Source organism: Chlorocebus sabaeus, chromosome 5 (assembly GCF_047675955.1).
Source record: "Chlorocebus sabaeus isolate Y175 chromosome 5, mChlSab1.0.hap1, whole genome shotgun sequence".
NCBI classification, from domain to species: Eukaryota; Metazoa; Chordata; class Mammalia; order Primates; family Cercopithecidae; genus Chlorocebus; species Chlorocebus sabaeus.
This window is the reverse complement of record NC_132908.1, coordinates 3,698,734-3,716,291: the sequence shown is the minus strand read 5'-3', so window position 1 is coordinate 3,716,291 and position 17,558 is coordinate 3,698,734. Positions and strand designations below refer to the sequence as shown.

General features: G+C 53.0%; 1 protein-coding gene across 1 annotated transcript in view; it reads left to right on the top strand.

The window, feature by feature from the left end:
- CREBBP (CREB binding protein) overlaps nt 1-16,724 on the top strand; it is a 156,745-nt gene extending 140,021 nt beyond the window's left edge. Inside the window, exons 24-31 of the mRNA XM_037989910.2 lie at nt 429-579; nt 1,257-1,403; nt 2,352-2,465; nt 4,502-4,667; nt 5,071-5,238; nt 9,672-9,833; nt 10,124-10,405; nt 11,921-16,724. Coding sequence (XP_037845838.1) covers nt 429-579; nt 1,257-1,403; nt 2,352-2,465; nt 4,502-4,667; nt 5,071-5,238; nt 9,672-9,833; nt 10,124-10,405; nt 11,921-14,077 — 3,347 coding nt within the window. The 3' untranslated portion in view covers nt 14,078-16,724. The remainder of the gene's footprint in view (nt 1-428; nt 580-1,256; nt 1,404-2,351; nt 2,466-4,501; nt 4,668-5,070; nt 5,239-9,671; nt 9,834-10,123; nt 10,406-11,920) is intronic.
- Nucleotides 16,725-17,558: the final 834 nt, after the last annotated feature.

Genomic DNA, 17,558 nt, shown 5'->3' with positions numbered 1-17,558 from the left:
GTAGGGACTTTCTCCTCAGAGCTGGGCAGGAGGAGCCAACTGAGGGTGTGCCATCTCTGCCCTCCAGGGAAAGCAGGAGGCATCTCGTTCTAATAGCAATAGGGAAATATCCCTCTGCACCACCCTAGAGCCCCTGTCAATTTTGGGCCCACCTCTGTAGCTCTTCTGCCCCATACTATTAGCAAAAGATGCAGGTTACCTGGGCACGTAAACAGTTTTCAGGAGTGAAGTGCCTGAGATCCCAGAGTCCACCTTTCCCTTATGTAACACTCCTGTCACAGGACAGATCAGATTTCTTCCATGTTTGGAGAATATTAGTCCTCTAAAATATCAGCCTGTGCTGCAAAGTGGGGTGGATTCTGTAGTCTCAGTCACTGTCTCAGCAGTGCTGCTGAAGCCTTGTCACCTGCTCCTTCTGGACTTCCTAGGGCTACAGACCACGAGACTGGGAAACCACTTGGAAGACCGAGTGAACAAATTTTTGCGGCGCCAGAATCACCCTGAAGCCGGGGAGGTTTTTGTCCGAGTGGTGGCCAGCTCAGACAAGACGGTGGAGGTCAAGCCCGGGATGAAGTCACGGTCAGTGTGCCTGCTCTCTACAGTGCTCTGCGAGCAGTCCCCACTCCCGCTTGCCAGAGCCTACTCTCTGCAAAGCTCTTCAGTTTGATGTCATCCTTCAAAGACTTTGCAGCAGCAAACGTGTGCAGTAGCTCCCTCAGTCTCGGTTGTCCTGTTTGGGTTTCAGTTACCCGATAACAGTGCAGTAAGCTATTTCAAGAGAGAGAGACCACATAGCATATTACAGTATACTGTTTTTATAATTGTCGTTTTATTATTACTTATTAATCTCCTGTGGTGCCTAATTTATAAATTAAAATTTTGTCACCAGTACAGATGCATAAGAAAAAACACAGAGGTTGATACTGTCCACAGTTTCCAGCATCCAGCATCCACTGGTGGTCTTGGAACATACACCCCATGGATAAGGGGGACTGCTGTATATAGCCAGTCCTACTCAGAATCCCGTATTTCATTCACAGTGGTGCAGTTCTCTAGTGAGGGAAACTGGTCAGAAAGCAGGCACTCCCCGCTCCAGGGCTGATTGACCCATAGGGAGGACTCCAGGCCACGGTCTGAGGAGGTGGACATGCCTCTGCTCATCTGCAGCGGCCAGAGTTAGAGGAGCAGACCTGGCGTGCAGAAGCACTTTGTTAGCAACAGCCTTTGTAAATGTCGGACTCTGACTTTTGTTTCAGGTTTGTGGATTCTGGGGAGATGTCTGAATCTTTCCCATATCGAACCAAAGCGCTGTTTGCTTTTGAGGAAATTGACGGCGTGGATGTCTGCTTTTTTGGAATGCACGTTCAAGAATACGGCTCTGATTGCCCCCCTCCAAACACGAGGTAGTTTTCCAGCTCCTTCCGGGGCGTGTCATTCAGTGAGCTGTGTTAGGGTAGACCAGGGCTCTTAAGTGTCCCAGAGGAGCCTGTGAGCCTTCATAGGGGATTAAAGTAAATCAAACCACAATTAACTAACCAAAGTAGTTAGTTTTGTTTGCCATTAAACTAGCGGGAAATGAACTGTTGAGATGACTACAGTAAGCGTGTTTTGTGTGGTGAGTCTGTGTGAGTCCCGCTCTTATCTAAGGCAGGTAAACCTGGGGAGTTGGGATGGGGCAGCCTGGTACCTGCACAGAGGAAGTAGCTCTGCCACGAGGGACTTCATGTGCCATCAGGAATCTGGGCAAGAGAGAACTAAAAGTGGCTTTTCTCAGTTTGCCCCAACTGTGGCTCTCTGTGCCGAGTGGTGCCATTCATCCTTTTGTTCAGTGACAAAAACTGAATTCCATGTAACTGGTTGGCAGCAGGGTTGGTGACCAGTTTTTTTTGTTTTTTTGTTTTTTTGTGGGTTTTTTTGGTGGTTTTGTTTGTTTATCACATCCTTTTTGTGGCCAGTGTAAATACCATCAAAACAAAAACTGGCCATGGGCAGTGGCTCACACCTATAATCACAGCACTGTGGGAGGCCTAGGTGGGAGGATCACTGGAGCACAGGAGTTTGAGACAAGTCTGGGCAACAAAGTGAGACCCTATCGCTACAAAAAATAAATTATCTGGGCATGGTGGTTCATGCTTTGTCATCCTAACTACGTGGGAGTCTGAGGCGGGAGGATTGCTTGAGCCCATGAGGTTGAGACTGCAGTGGGCTGTGACTGCACCACCGCATTGCAGCCTGAATGGCAGAGTGAGACCCTGTCTAAAAATTAAACTTCCAGGGTGTTTTTTGTTGCTTGTATTTGATTTCAAATTTGAGGGGATACCCTGAGTTAAACGTGTGCCTCCTTCCCACAGGCGTGTGTACATTTCTTATCTGGATAGTATTCATTTCTTCCGGCCACGTTGCCTCCGCACAGCTGTTTACCATGAGATCCTTATTGGATATCTAGAGTATGTGAAGAAATTGGGGTGAGTTTGGATTAAATTATTTGGAACTAGTAAAAACCATTTTTTACTGTATGTTTATTCTGTGACATAATGGGTGTTTTAAGTTTTATGTGTTTTTATTTTTACATCCCAAGATCAATTCAGAATCTCCAAAGCGCCCCTTTCCAGGTGCTCCCGGAGCCTCACAGATCTGGCTTCTGGGCACGTAGCAAGCTCTTTCCCTACCTTTACCTTCTTTTCATTCCTTTTTTTTTTTTTTTTTTTTTTTTTTTACCTTTATTGAGGTAAAATTTATGTATCATAGAATTCCCCTTTTTTGGATGTATGACTCAGTGGTTTTTAGTAACTTTACCTATTAGTACAAGTATCACAAGTCAGTTTCAGAACATTGTTACTGGCCTGTAAGATCCCTCCTGCTGCGGTGGATCACCTGAAGTCAGGAGTTTAAAACCAACGTGACCAACATGGTGAAACCCCACCTCTACTAAAAATTTTTTAAAAGGCTAGGCTCACTGGCTCACGCCTGTAATCCCAGCACTTTAGGAGGCCGAGGCGGGTGGATCACAAGGTCAGGAGTTTGAGACTGGCCTGACCAACATGGTGAAACCCCATTTCTATTAAAAATACAAAAGATAGCCAGGCATGGTGGCGCGAGCCTGTAATCCCAGCTACTCAAGAGGCTGAGGCAGGAGAATTGCTTGAACCTGGGAGGCGGGGGTTGCAGTGAGCTGAGATTGTGCCACTGCACTCCAGCCTGGGCGACAGAGCAAGACTCCATCTCAAAAAAAAGAAAAAGAAAAATACAGAAAAAAATTGGCTGGGTGTGGTGGCTCACCCTGTCTGTAATCCCAGCACTTTGGGAGGCCAAGGCAGGTAGATCACCTGAGATCAGGAGTTCAAGACCAGCCTGACCAACATGGTGAAACCCTGTTTCTTTTTTTTTTTTTTTTTTTTTTTTTGAGACGGAGTCTCGCTTCGTCGCCCAGGCTGGAGTGCAGTGGCGCAATCTCGGCTCACTGCAAGCTCCGCCTCCCGGGTTCACGCCATTCTCCTGCCTCAGCCTCCCGAGTAGCTGGGACTACAGGCGCCCACCACTGCGCCTGGCTAATTTTTTCTATTTTTAGTAGAGACAGGGTTTCACCATGGTCTCGATCTCCTGACCTTGTGATCCGCCCGCCTTGGCCTCCCAAAGTGCTGGGATTACAGGCGTGAGCCACCGCGCCCGGCCGGTGAAACCCTGTTTCTACTAAAAATACAAAAAATTAGCCGGGTGTGGTGGCAGGCACCTCTAATCCCAGCTACTTGGGAGGCGGGGGCAGGAGAATCGCTTGAACCGGGGAGACAAGGTTGCCGTGAGTCGAGATCGTGCCATTGCACTCCACGCTGGGCAACAAGAACGAAATTCTGTCTCAAAAAGAAAAAAAGAAAATTTCCTCCTGCTCCTTGCTGTTAATCCATCTCTGCCCCAGGCGACCACTAATCTACTCTGTCTCTCTGAATTTGTCTTTTGTGAATCCTTTGTGCAAATGGAACCCTGCAGTGTGTGCTGTCTTGGGTCTGGCTTCCTTCTCTAGCACTTGGTTTCTGTACTCTAGACCTGCCCCATTCCCTTCTGAAACTTGAAAAGGCTAGGGGCATTTGATCAAAGTGTCTTGAACAGAATGAATGAGATTTATGTTGATATTGACCCTTGGAGAGAAATAGATAACTGAACTGCCTTTACAGTGCACAGGAGGAAGGGGATAGCATTGCCTTCATGAGCCATCATATTCCCTGGTTCTTTAATGAGGCCTCAGGTTTCCTTTGCAGCCTTGGCCCAGCCCTGTGTGTGCACCCCGAGGGAGAAGTGTTTCAGGGCCAATTTGCAGGCTTGCATTTGCTTGGGATAAAGTTCCACCCTTGCCCCCACCACACCCAGCCTTGTGGGCATTTGTTCTCTCTTGTCTCTCTGGTTACTTCTGTCCTGGCTTTAGTCCTTGCTCCTCTGCTATAACTCCTTAAAGGCAGGGCCGATTTCACTGGCACTTTCATCTGACGCATATGTGTGGGTCCTGCAGGTATGTGACAGGGCACATCTGGGCCTGTCCTCCAAGTGAAGGAGACGATTACATCTTCCATTGCCACCCACCTGATCAAAAAATACCCAAGCCAAAACGACTGCAGGAGTGGTACAAAAAGATGCTGGACAAGGCGTTCGCAGAGCGGATCATTCATGACTACAAGGTACTCGGTGCTGAAGGAAGGTGTGGTGGCTTTTGTCACTACTGAGTGAAGGATGTTTGTGTGCCTTTTTCTTGCATTTACATACTTGTTAATTACCTTCACTTATGAGGATTAGAAAGCAGAAAAATAAAAGCCTAAAGTAAGAATTTTCTTTAGCTGATTGAGGCTTTCCCCTGGCCGTCTGAGAGCAGCACAGTTGAAGCTGTTTCCATCAGTGGGCATTGGGGCCTGTGCATCACTGTTGCACACACAGGGGCTCCAGCACCGTGGTGGGGGGTGCACATGTGTAGAGGGGGTTCCGCCATACCGTGGTGAGGGGTGTGCTTGTGTGGGGGTCTGCCGCACCATGGTGGGGGGCGCGCGTACATGGCCCTCATCTCACTGTTGTGCTTTGCCCACTCAGGATATTTTCAAACAAGCAACTGAAGATAGGCTCACCAGTGCCAAGGAACTGCCCTATTTTGAAGGTGATTTCTGGCCCAATGTGTTAGAAGAGAGCATTAAGGAACTAGAACAAGAAGAAGAGGAGAGGAAAAAGGAAGAGAGCACTGCAGCCAGTGAAACCACTGAGGTAACAGACGCTTGTCTGAGCCCCACTGCCCATGTGTCCCGCCAGAGCTGCAGGGTGGCAGGCTGGGAGGCGCATGTCGACTGTTAGGTCCTTTCTGTGTTGGTGTCTCCGTTCACACACGCATATTGACACCATCTGCAGCACAGGGCGTTGGTGGGCAGCAGCGTGGGCTCTGCGCTCTCTGCATGGTGGATGCTCTGGGGAGCTGGGAGTCCACTTAGACTCGGAGAGGAGAGAGAGGAAGACAGAAAATGGGACATGGTGGTAGTCAGGACACAACCTGCTGATGTAAAAAGTGAGTCAGGAGGCACAGGGTTGCCAGGCCTTGTCCCCGTGTTTGGTGGCCACTTCACAAATGGTGCTCATGCCCTACTGCCCGCCTTGTCCCCGTGTTTGGTGGCCACTTCGCAAATGGTGCTCATGCCCTACTGCCCTCTCCTTGGCGCTGCCTCTGAGTGCCAGGCAGTGCAGAGTGAGCCAGACAAAACCCCATCCCTGGCCGGGCATGTTGGCTCACGCCTGTAATCCCAGCGCTTTGGGAGGCCGAGGTGGACGGATCTCAAGTTCAGGAAATCGAGACCAGCCTGCCTAATACTGTGAAACCCCATCTGTCTAAAAATACAAAAAATTAGCCAGGTGTGGTGGCGGACGCCTGTAATCCCAGCTGCTAGGGAAGCTGAGGCAGGAGAAACGCTTGGACCCGGGAGGAGGAGGTTGCAGTGAGCTGAGATCACGCCATTGCACTCCAGGCCAGGAGACAGTGCGAGACTCCGTTTCAAAACAAACAAACAAAACCCTATCCCTGCCCCCAAGGGAGTGGCTGTGTCCTGGTAGGATGTGAAACAAAAAGAACTCAGACCCGAGCATGGTGTGCTCTGAGTGTGGTGGAGCTCTGAAGGGGAAGGATCCTTGGGGAGGTGATGTGTGGGCCAGACCCGCCCACCACAGGAAGGTACTGGAAGAGGACCCTCCAGGCAGTGGGAGGAGGCACGCCATGTGCGGGTTTGTGCGGCTGTCTGGGAAAGAGATGATGGTGGTGTGGGTGTGGGCTGTAGCTGTAGGTGCAGGGAGAGCGATGACGAATGTTGAAGGCTGCAACCCCAGAACTCAGGACAGGCCATTGTGACCATTGAGGAAAAACCATGAATGGAGGTGCCTCCTGCATGGGACTGAGCCGCTACCAAGGGTGAGGCAGCCGGGTGCCGGCTGGGGACGTGTTGCCACTCTGGTGCTTGTCACATATGAGAGCAGGTCTGTGAGGTGGGTGCCGGTTGGGCTGCGGACTCAGTGTGGGGCCTGGGCCGCATCCGCCACACACACTCGTGCTCACTGCACAGGTGGTTGAGAGGCAGCCGCCTGCTGGACGGCACCCCAGAGTGTCATTCACAGGACAGAGGAGGCACGGGCAGGGGGCGGCATGGGTTTACGTCCCAGGTGGTTCCTAAGCAGAGCTCCTGGCCTGTTGTTTTCTGACTTGCTCCCGCTGGAGTGTAGCAGGCCTCACTGGTATCTGATGAGTTAATGCTTGAGTTCCATCTCCTGAGGGTGACACAGGAGGATACCGCGTTCAAGACAGGCTTTGAAGGGGGCAGTGTTTGTGCTTAGCACAACAGTGACAGCTAGTTTTGCGAACCCAGGCTCTGCGTCCCAGATGCTGCAGCAGGAGGCGGCCTGATAAGAGCTGCCGCAGTCCTGTATGGCGTGGCAGGGGTCACTGCAGAAGAAGGAATCTGGGCCACCAGGCATGGAAGCCTCTAGTGTCCATCAGAGCCAGTGCCCTGACTACTGAGCTCCCAGAAGCACTCGACAGAGCACAGGGACACACCCTCTGCTGCTGCAGGGAGAGGGCTCTGAGGGAGAACACTGCTGAGTCCCACCCCAGGAGGGGGCACCTGCCTGTGGCATGGCAGCAGCGGGGCTGTCCAGAAGACAGGCCTGATAGGGGCTCCTGCTGGGGCAGCCTTCCCTGTGCACCGGAGACATGCATGTACTAGGGAAGGCGGGATGCTGAGGTGTTGGCATGTAGGCCTGCTGTCCCGTGTGTGTTTGGTTCATGGACAACAATGGGCAGGGACATGCCTTCATCAGCAACACCCCAGGAGCTCGGTCTGGGGGTCCCCTTTAGTGAGGGCCGGTGCGTGGGGTGGAGTACTGCTTTGCCATTAAAAATCATGCTGTCGAGTCTGGGAAATGGGGAAAGGCTCGCGATAGTGTCAGGTGGGGTGAGAAATGGAACTAGCTCCCTGTATGTACTCCCAGCTTCATGAGGAATGTCGCAAACACAGAGACAAACGTACCCAGGGAAAGCTCCAGAACACAGAACACTGCTGCTCAGGAAGACCAGAAAAACAAAACTTTTAAAAATTACTTGTCTATATTTTCTTAATTTCATGAACATATTTATTTTACAATTTTGTAAAAGTAGACTTCCAGGCTGGGCATGGTGGCTCACGCCTGCAGTCCCAGCGCTTTGGGAGGCCAAGGCGGGTGGATCACTTGAAGTCAGGAGTTTGAGACCAGCTTGGCCAACATGGTGAAACCCCGTGTCTGCTAAAAATACAAAAATTAGCCGGGTGTGGTGGCGCGTGCCTGTAGTCCCAGCTACTCGGGAGGCTGAGGCAGGAGACTTGCTTGAACCTGGGAGGTGGAGATTGCAGTGAACCGAGATCGCGCCACTGCACTCTGGCCTGGTGACAGAGCAAGACTCCAACTCAAAAAAAAAAAAAAAATAGACACCGGCCGATGCAGTGGCTTGTGCCTGGAATCCTAGCACTTTGGGAGGCCAAGGCAGGCAGATCACTTGAGATCAGGAGTCTGAAACCAGCCTGGCCAACATGGTGAAACCCTGTCTCTACTAAAAATACAAAAATTAGCTGGGTGTGGTGGTGCACGCCTGTAGTCCCAGCTACTTAAGAGGCTGAGGCAGGAGAATCGCTTGAACCCAGGTTGCAGTGAGCCAAGATTGCACCACTGCACTCCAGCCTAGTGACAGAGCGAGACTCCGTCTCAAAAAAAAAAAAAAAGGCTTCCTTTGTTTTAAGGCTGACACACAAATTGAGCAGAGAGTTCCAGTATATTCCAGCACCCAGTTTCTTCTGTTACTAATGTCTTAGCGTGGCACGTCTGCTGCCACGGTGAGCCATTTGTTGATGTTGATGCATTATTATTAACTAAAGTTCACACTTTGTTCCAATTTCCTCAGTTTTCCCCTCATGTCCCTTTTCTGTCCCGAATCCCATGGAGGACCCACGTGACATTTGGGCTCCTGGGGCTCCTTGTCAGTGAGGCGGGATTGTTGAATTCTCTCTGGACTGACCCCTCTCTTTGAACACCAAGTCTCTCTCTCTCATCTTGTTAAAAATTAAGCTCTCTGGCTGGGTGTGGTGGCTCCCGCCTGTGATCCCAGCACTGTGGGAGGCCCAGGCGGGTGGCTCACCCGAGGTCCAGAGTTCAAGACCAGCATGGCCAACATGGTGAAACCCTGTCTCTACTAAAAATACAAAAAATTAGCTGGGTGTAGTGGGCCGCGCCTATAATCCCAGGTACTAGGGAGGCTGAGGCAGGAGAATCGCTTGAACCTTGGAGGCAGAGGTTGCAGTGAGCCGAGATCGCACCATTGCACTTCAGCTTGGGTGACAAGGACAAGACCCTGTCTCAAAAAAATAATAAGTAGCCAGGTATGGTGGGGGGTGCCTGTAATCCCAGCTACTCAGGAGGCTGAGGCAGGAGAATCACTTGAACCCGAGATCACACCACTGCACTCCAGCTTGGTAACAAGAGGGAAACTCCATCTCTCAAAAAAAATAAAGCTATCTGTTGAAGTGTAAATGAGTAACAAGCCTGCGTTCTTTCCAGAGGAGGAGCCTGTGGGCTGAGAGCAAGCCCAACTTCAGCCAGTCAGGTGCAGCACTGATGGCCCCGGCAGGGAGCCAGCCTGCTCTCAGCAGGCCTTGAGTGGACCCTGCAGGGGCCTTGGAGTCCCTGCTCTTGATGGGGCGGCTGCTTTTCCCATCAGCAGCTCTCCTGTCTCCTGAGAGCTCTCGCTTTCTCGGGTGTGTAGAACCTTCCTCAAGGCAGGCAGCCGCTGACCACAGCTGTGACGTGGAATCTTCCGCCTCTGGTTGTGGTGCAGTGGAAACGGCGCCCACTGCCCTAATTTGTTAATTTCTGAACTTGCACTCTGCGTCTGTTTTCCACTCTAGAGGCAACGTGGCGTAAAGCTGATAATGGCACCAGCCTAGCCGAGGACAGGCCCTGCTCTGTCCCGAAGGCAGCAGCACCTGCAGCCACCTGTAGCTGTGCATGTGTGGGGTCTGCCTGGCAGTGACCTGCTTTGGCCTGAGCTTCCTGATGCCCACGGCCTGGGAGCTGGGAATCCATGCCAAGTGTGGAGGGGCACTTGCCTGGTCTCACAACCTTGCATGTTGTTGCAGGGCAGTCAGGGTGACAGCAAGAATGCCAAGAAGAAGAACAACAAGAAAACTAACAAGAACAAAAGCAGCATCAGCCGCGCCAATAAGAAGAAGCCCAGCATGCCCAACGTGTCCAATGACCTGTCCCAGAAGCTGTATGCCACCATGGAGAAGCACAAGGAGGTAGGCATGGGCTGTGATGCTGCAGCCGAAAGGAAGGAAAGACTTGTAGCTGGCGGTCGAGGGCCCCTGTGCAGGTCTGTGGCGGGAGGGAAGTGGTCCCCAGGAAGCCAAGTGGACCAGTAGGGTGACACCATGCAACGTGTCACCAATTCCGTTCCATCCCGAGGCATCAGGGCCCTCAGGCTCAGCCACCTGCCTTTTGTGTAGGCTGGCTCAGAGCACCTGCCCTGAGCTCACCACTGGAGGTGCCACATCCCTTGTGTGAGACTAAAGCCCCTCCTCTCCTGCAGGTCTTCTTTGTGATCCACCTGCATGCCGGGCCTGTCATCAACACCCTGCCCCCCATCGTCGACCCCGACCCCCTGCTCAGCTGTGACCTCATGGATGGGCGCGATGCCTTCCTCACCCTTGCCAGAGACAAGCACTGGGAGTTCTCCTCCTTGCGCCGCTCCAAGTGGTCCACGCTCTGCATGCTGGTGGAGCTGCACACCCAGGGCCAGGACCGCTTTGTCTACACCTGCAACGAGTGCAAGCACCACGTGGAGACACGCTGGCACTGCACTGTGTGCGAGGTAGGCCCTGTGCTGCCCCCACCCCCACCCCCGAAGCTGGCCTGGGGTCTGACGAAGCATCCTATCCCTTTGCATGGGTGCCAGGGTTGGCGTCTGTACCAGACGGCGGCTGCACTGACTCCTCCAGAAGTAGGACAGTGTCACAAGGCAGAAGGCGTTGCCGTGTGTGTTTCCTAAACCTACTCTGTGTAGCCACAGCCACAGGCCTGACCCTGGGGACAGCCAGAGGGAGGCTGTGCTGGGAAGTCTGGCCTGGCTGTGCCCAGTTATAGTCTTGCTAAACGGCTGGAAACACCCACTGTCCTGTTGGCGGCTTGGGCCCCTCTGGTCGCTTGTTCCCGACAGACCCCACAGTCATGCTCCCTCACTGCCCGCTAGGAATTTTAACCCCACTGCAAAATGGCGCGGGTGTCCCTTGCATGGGCTGAGTCAGGCTGTGCAAGGCAGGCAGGTGACAGATCCCACCATCCCCTCCCAGGACAGTCACCATCACCTGCCAACCCGGAGCCCACTTACTTGCTGTGGTGTCTGTAGGGAGGCAGAACGGGTCCTCAGCAGAGTGAGGGCCTTTCTTCTCTCCCCACCCTCACACACCTCTCCTGCTTTCCACCTTTCTCCAGTCTCCTTTGTCCTGTTTCTAGTTTCTGAATACGGCAGTTTTGATATCTTTCTGTGAACACAGTCATCGTACCTGGTCCTAGGACTCCATCAGGTTGCCAGGTGCAAGCAGTTTTCAGTAACTTGGGCTTGCGCATTGGGGAAGGCCCACTAATGCGCTGTGGATAGCCCAGGCCTTCCCAGAGGCACTTCCTGGCAGCTATTGGCGCTTTGGGAGGGACCGGCCTCCCTCAACCTTTCACTGTCAGGCTTCATAGTTTGAGTACAGGAGTTGAACAGGCTGTGGCAGGGGCCGATGTGACTCCTAGGGCAGAGGAAGTCAGAAGGAACAGGGGCTGGTGTCTACTGTCCATGAGCTCACAGGCCAGGGCTTCTCAGGCCATAGGTCAGGTTATCTTTGAGCCTTCAGGGCTGTTCCCAGGAGTGAAGGTCCTTGGGAGCAACACATAGATGGTCCATGCCCCCATCCTGTCCATGCTCCTATCCTGACTGTGCCCCCGTCCTGTCCGTGCTCCCATCCTGTCTATATTCCCGTCCTGTCCGTGCGCGCTTCCTGTGTGGGTCTCCCACCTGTCCATGCTTCTGTTCTGTCTGTGCTCCCTTCCTGTCCAAGTTGCTCACCTGTCCACGCTCCCATCCTGTCTGGGTCTCCCACCTGTCTGTGCTCCCGTCCTGTCCGGGTCTCCCGTCCTGTCTGTGCTCCCATCTTCTCCATGTCTCCCATCCTGTCCTGTCCATGCTCCCGTCCTTTCCGTGCTCCCATCCTGTCTGGGTCTCCTATCCTGCCTGGGTCTCCTGGCACAGACCCAGACTTAGAGGTGTAGGGAAGCAGCCAGGGTGCCTGGTGGTACTGGGCCCCATGCTGACACCGGGCCTGTCCCCTTTCCTTGCTTGCAGGACTACGACCTCTGCATCAACTGCTATAACACGAAGAGCCATGCCCATAAGATGGTGAAGTGGGGGCTGGGCCTGGACGACGAGGGCAGCAGCCAGGGCGAGCCACAGTCAAAGAGCCCCCAGGAGTCGCGCCGGCTGAGCATCCAGCGCTGCATCCAGTCACTGGTGCACGCGTGCCAGTGCCGCAACGCCAACTGCTCGCTGCCATCCTGCCAGAAGATGAAGCGGGTGGTGCAGCACACCAAGGGCTGCAAGCGCAAGACCAATGGGGGCTGCCCGGTGTGCAAGCAGCTCATCGCCCTCTGCTGCTACCACGCCAAGCACTGCCAAGAAAACAAATGCCCCGTGCCCTTCTGCCTCAACATTAAACACAAGCTCCGCCAGCAGCAGATCCAGCACCGCCTGCAGCAGGCCCAGCTCATGCGCCGGCGGATGGCCACCATGAACACCCGCAACGTGCCTCAGCAGAGTCTGCCTTCTCCTACCTCAGCACCGCCCGGGACCCCCACGCAGCAGCCCAGCACGCCCCAGACGCCGCAGCCCCCCGCCCAGCCCCAACCCTCACCCGTGAGCATGTCACCAGCTGGCTTCCCCAGCGTGGCCCGGACTCAGCCCCCCACCACGGTGTCCACAGGGAAGCCTACCAGCCAGGTGCCGGCCCCCCCGCCCCCGGCCCAGCCCCCTCCTGCAGCGGTGGAAGCGGCTCGGCAGATCGAGCGTGAGGCCCAGCAGCAGCAGCACCTGTACCGGGTGAACATCAACAACGGCATGCCCCCAGGACGCACGGGCATGGGGACCCCGGGGAGCCAGATGGCCCCCGTGAGCCTGAATGTGCCCCGACCCAACCAGGTGAGCGGGCCCGTCATGCCCAGCATGCCTCCCGGGCAGTGGCAGCAGGCACCCCTTCCCCAGCAGCAGCCCATGCCAGGCTTGCCCAGGCCTGTGATATCCATGCAGGCCCAGGCGGCCGTGGCTGGGCCCCGGATGCCCAGCGTGCAGCCGCCCAGGAGCATCTCACCCAGCGCTCTCCAAGACCTGCTGCGGACCCTGAAGTCGCCCAGCTCCCCTCAGCAGCAACAGCAGGTGCTGAACATTCTCAAATCAAACCCGCAGCTAATGGCAGCTTTTATTAAACAGCGCACAGCCAAGTACGTGGCCAATCAGCCTGGCATGCAGCCCCAGCCTGGCCTCCAGTCCCAGCCCGGCATGCAGCCCCAGCCCGGCATGCACCAGCAGCCCAGCCTGCAGAACCTGAATGCCATGCAGGCTGCTGTGCCGCGGCCCGGCGTGCCTCCACAGCAGCAGGCGATGGGAGGCCTAAACCCCCAGGGCCAGGCCTTGAACATCATGAACCCAGGACACAACCCCAACATGGCGAGTATGAATCCACAGTACCGAGAAATGCTACGGAGGCAGTTGCTGCAGCAGCAGCAGCAGCAGCAGCAGCAACAGCAGCAACAGCAGCAGCAGCAGCAAGGGAGTGCCGGCATGGCTGGGGGCATGGCGGGGCACGGCCAGTTCCAGCAGCCTCAAGGACCCGGAGGCTACCCACCAGCCATGCAGCCGCAGCAGCGCATGCAGCAGCATCTGCCCCTCCAGGGCAGCTCCATGGGCCAGATGGCGGCTCAGATGGGACAGCTTGGCCAGATGGGGCAGCCAGGGCTGGGGGCAGACAGCACCCCCAACATCCAGCAAGCCCTGCAGCAGCGGATTCTGCAGCAACAGCAGATGAAGCAGCAGATTGGGTCCCCAGGCCAGCCAAACCCCATGAGCCCCCAGCAACACATGCTCTCAGGACAGCCACAGGCCTCGCATCTCCCTGGCCAGCAGATCGCCACATCCCTTAGTAACCAGGTGCGGTCTCCAGCCCCTGTCCAGTCTCCACGGCCCCAGTCCCAGCCTCCACATTCCAGCCCATCACCACGGATACAGCCCCAGCCTTCGCCACACCACGTCTCACCCCAGACTGGTTCCCCCCACCCCGGACTCGCAGTCACCATGGCCAGCTCCATAGATCAGGGACACTTGGGGAACCCCGAACAGAGTGCAATGCTCCCCCAGCTGAACACCCCCAGCAGGAGCGCGCTGTCCAGCGAACTGTCCCTGGTCGGGGACACCACGGGGGACACGCTAGAGAAGTTTGTGGAGGGCTTGTAGCATTGTGAGAGCATCACTTTTTTTCCCTTTCATGTTCTTGGAGCTTTTGTACTGAAAATCCAGGCGTCTGGGTTCTTTTTATTCCTGGATGGAACTGCGACCGCCAAGCCGTGGAAGGGTGGGTTGATGTTTAAAGAGACAATACAAAGAATATATTTTTTTGTTAAAAACCAGTTGATTTAAATATCTGGTCTCTCTCTTTTTGGGTTTTTTTTTTTTTTTTTTTTTTTTTGGGGGTTCTTTTTTTTCCGTTTTGTTTTTGTTTGGGGGGAGGGGGGTTTTGTTTGGATTCTTTTTGTCGTCATTGCTGGTGACTCATGCCTTTTTTTAACGGGAAAAACAAGTTCATTATATTCATATTTTTTATTTGTATTTTCAAGACTTTAAACATTTATGTTTAAAAGTAAGAAGAAAAATAATATTCAGAACTGATTCCTGAAATAATGCAAGCTTATAATGTATCCCGATAACTTTCTGATGTTTCGGGAAGATTTTTTTCTATAGTGAACTCTGTGGGCGTCTCCCAGTATTACCCCTGGACGATAGGAATTGACTCCGGCGTGCACACACACGTACACACACCCACACACATCTATCTATACATAATGGCTGAAGCCAAACTTGTCTTGCAGATGTAGAAATTGTTGCTTTGTTTCTCTGATAAAACTGGTTTTAGACAAAAAATAGGGATGATCACTCTTAGACCATGCTAATGTTACTAGAGAAGAAGCCTTCTTTTCTTTCTTCTATGTGAAACTTGAAATGAGGAAAAGCAATTCTAGTGTAAATCATGCAAGCGCTCTAATTACTATAAATACAAAACTCGAGAAGATTCAATCACTGTATAGAATGGTAAAATACCAACTCATTTCTTATATCATATTGTTAAATAAACTGTGTGCAACAGACAAAAAGGGTGGTCCTTCTTGAATTCATGTACATGGTATTAACACTTAGTGTTCGGGGTTTTTTGTTATGAAAATGCTGTTTTCAACATTGTATTTGGACTATGCATGTGTTTTTCTCCCCATTGTATATAAAGTACCGCTTAAAATTGATATAAATTACTGAGGTTTTTAACATGTATTCTGTTCTTTAAGATCCCTGTAAGAATGTTTAAGGTTTTTATTTATTTATATATATTTTTTGAGTCTGTTCTTTGTAAGATATGGTTCTGGTTGTTCACTCATAGCGGAGAGGCTGGGGCTGCGGTTATGGTTGTGGCGGCATGGGTGGTGGCTGGGAACTGTGGCCCAGACTTAGTGGCTGCCTGGAGGCTTTTCTTCCCAGAGACTGAGGTGGGCGGCTCAGCGTTGGCCCCACACATTCGAGGCTCACAGGTGGATGTTGCTCACACAGTTAGAGTCGTCAGTTGGTCTGGAACTGCACGTGGCCCACTCCTCCATCCTCCCTGTCCATCACAGCTGCCACCCCCAGAGGCAGGGCTGCTTCCCGTGTTCAGGTGGCTCCCCACATACACAGCTCCCAGAATCTGAGGCAAAGAGTGCTCCAGGCTCGCGAGGTGCTTCCTGACTTCCCTCCACATCCTGCGGCTGCCATGCAGCATGTCCCGTGTGGCCTTTGAGGAAATGCTGAGGGACAGATACCTTGGAGCACCAGCTCCAGTCCCTGTTGCAGTGAGAAAGGCACCCACTTCGGAGGATACTTGCATTTAGGCACATGGTCTGCCTCCCTTGGAGTCCAGTTCCAGGCTCCCTTACTGAGTGGGTGAGACAAGTTCACAAAAACCATACAACAGAGGAGGACCATCGGCGGGGGAGCTGTTCATCCCCTAGCCTACCACCCCCGATAACCCAGAGAACTCACTTTATCCCTAGTCCTCCAGCAAAGGCTGGTCTTGGTGGGGGGTGATGGTAAATTTGGAAATCATGGCCCAAATAGCTTCCATTTGGACCCTTTCCATTCTCAGGTATTGATTTTACATACTTAAATACTTGGTGTGGGAATCTAAATTCGAGGAACGTGTCTGAGAAATTGGAAACATCCAATCTAGTTTTAGCACAGAGTTTTGAACCTTGAGTTATCAAATGTAGAATAATTAAACCAAGTAAAAATAAGACCACCATCTGGCACCCCCCACCAGCCCCCGGTTCACCCCATCCCAGGAGGGGAAGCACAGGCCAGGCCTCCGGGGATTGCTGCCCCTGCTCGGCCTGCTGGGTTCTTACACCTCCACCGTCCTCTTTCCTTTTCCAGCCATAGGGAAGCCTTGAGCCATGTATTCAGACAAGGGGTGGGGCTAGAGCCTGGGAGCAGTAGCTCTAAGCTCACACCCAGAAAGTGGCACCCTCCTGGTTGTGCAGCCTTTTAATGTGGGCAGTGGAGGGGCCTCTGTTTCAGGTTATCCTGGCATTCAAAACTTTATGTACCAACCTCATCCTCTTTGGAGTCTGCATCCTGTGCAACCGTCTTGGGCAATCCAGATGTCGAAGGATGTGACCGAGAGCATGGTCTGTGGATGCTAACCCTAAGCTTGTCGTAAGGAAATTTCTGTAAGAAAGCTGGAAAGCCCCAACGCTGTGTCTCATGCTGTATACTTAAGAGGAGAAGAAAAAGTCCTATATTTGTGATCAAAAAGAGGAAACTTGGAATGTCATGGTGTTTATAATAAAAGATGGTAAAACTACTTGGATTCGAAGATGGTTCAGATTGGCTAATGACTTAGAGTTAGCTCAACAGCTCGTCATTATAGGATTGCAGATGCGGGCCGGGCGCGGTGGCTCACGCCTGTAATCCCAGCACTTTGGGAGGCCAAGGTGGGTGGATCATGAAGTCAGGAGTTCGAGACCAGCCTGGCCAAGGTGGTGAAACCCAGTCTCTATTAAAATACAAAAAAATTAGCTGGGCGTGGTGGTGGGCGCCTAGAATTGCAGCTACTCAGGAGGCTGAAGCAGAGAATCGCTTGAACCCAGGAGGCGGAGGTTACAGTGACAGTGAGCCGAGGTCGCGCCCCTGCACTACAGCCTGGGCGGCAGCGAGACTTCGTCTCAAAAAAAAAAAAAAAAAAAAGACTGTAGGTGCTGGTTGGGCTTGGTGGCTCATGCCTATAATCCCAGCACTTTGGGAGGCTGAGGCGGGCGGATGACGTGGTCAGGAGTTTGAGACGAGCCTGGCCAATATGGTGAAACCCCGTCTCTACTAAAAAAAATACAAAAAATTGACCGGGGTGCAGTGGCTCACGCCTGTAATCCCAGCATTTTGGGAGGCCAAGGCAGGCGGATCACGAGGTCAGGAGTTTGAGACCAGTCTGACCAGCTTGGTGAAACCCTGTCTCTTCTAAAAATACAAAAATTAACATGGTAGCGCACCCCTGTAATCCCAGCTACTCAGGAGGCTGAGGCAGGAGAACCACTTAAACCCAGGAGGCGGAGGTTGCAGTGAGCCAAATTGCACCACTGCACTCCGGCCTGGGCAACAGAGCGAGACACTCTCTCAAACAAAAAGAAAAGAAAAGAAAAGA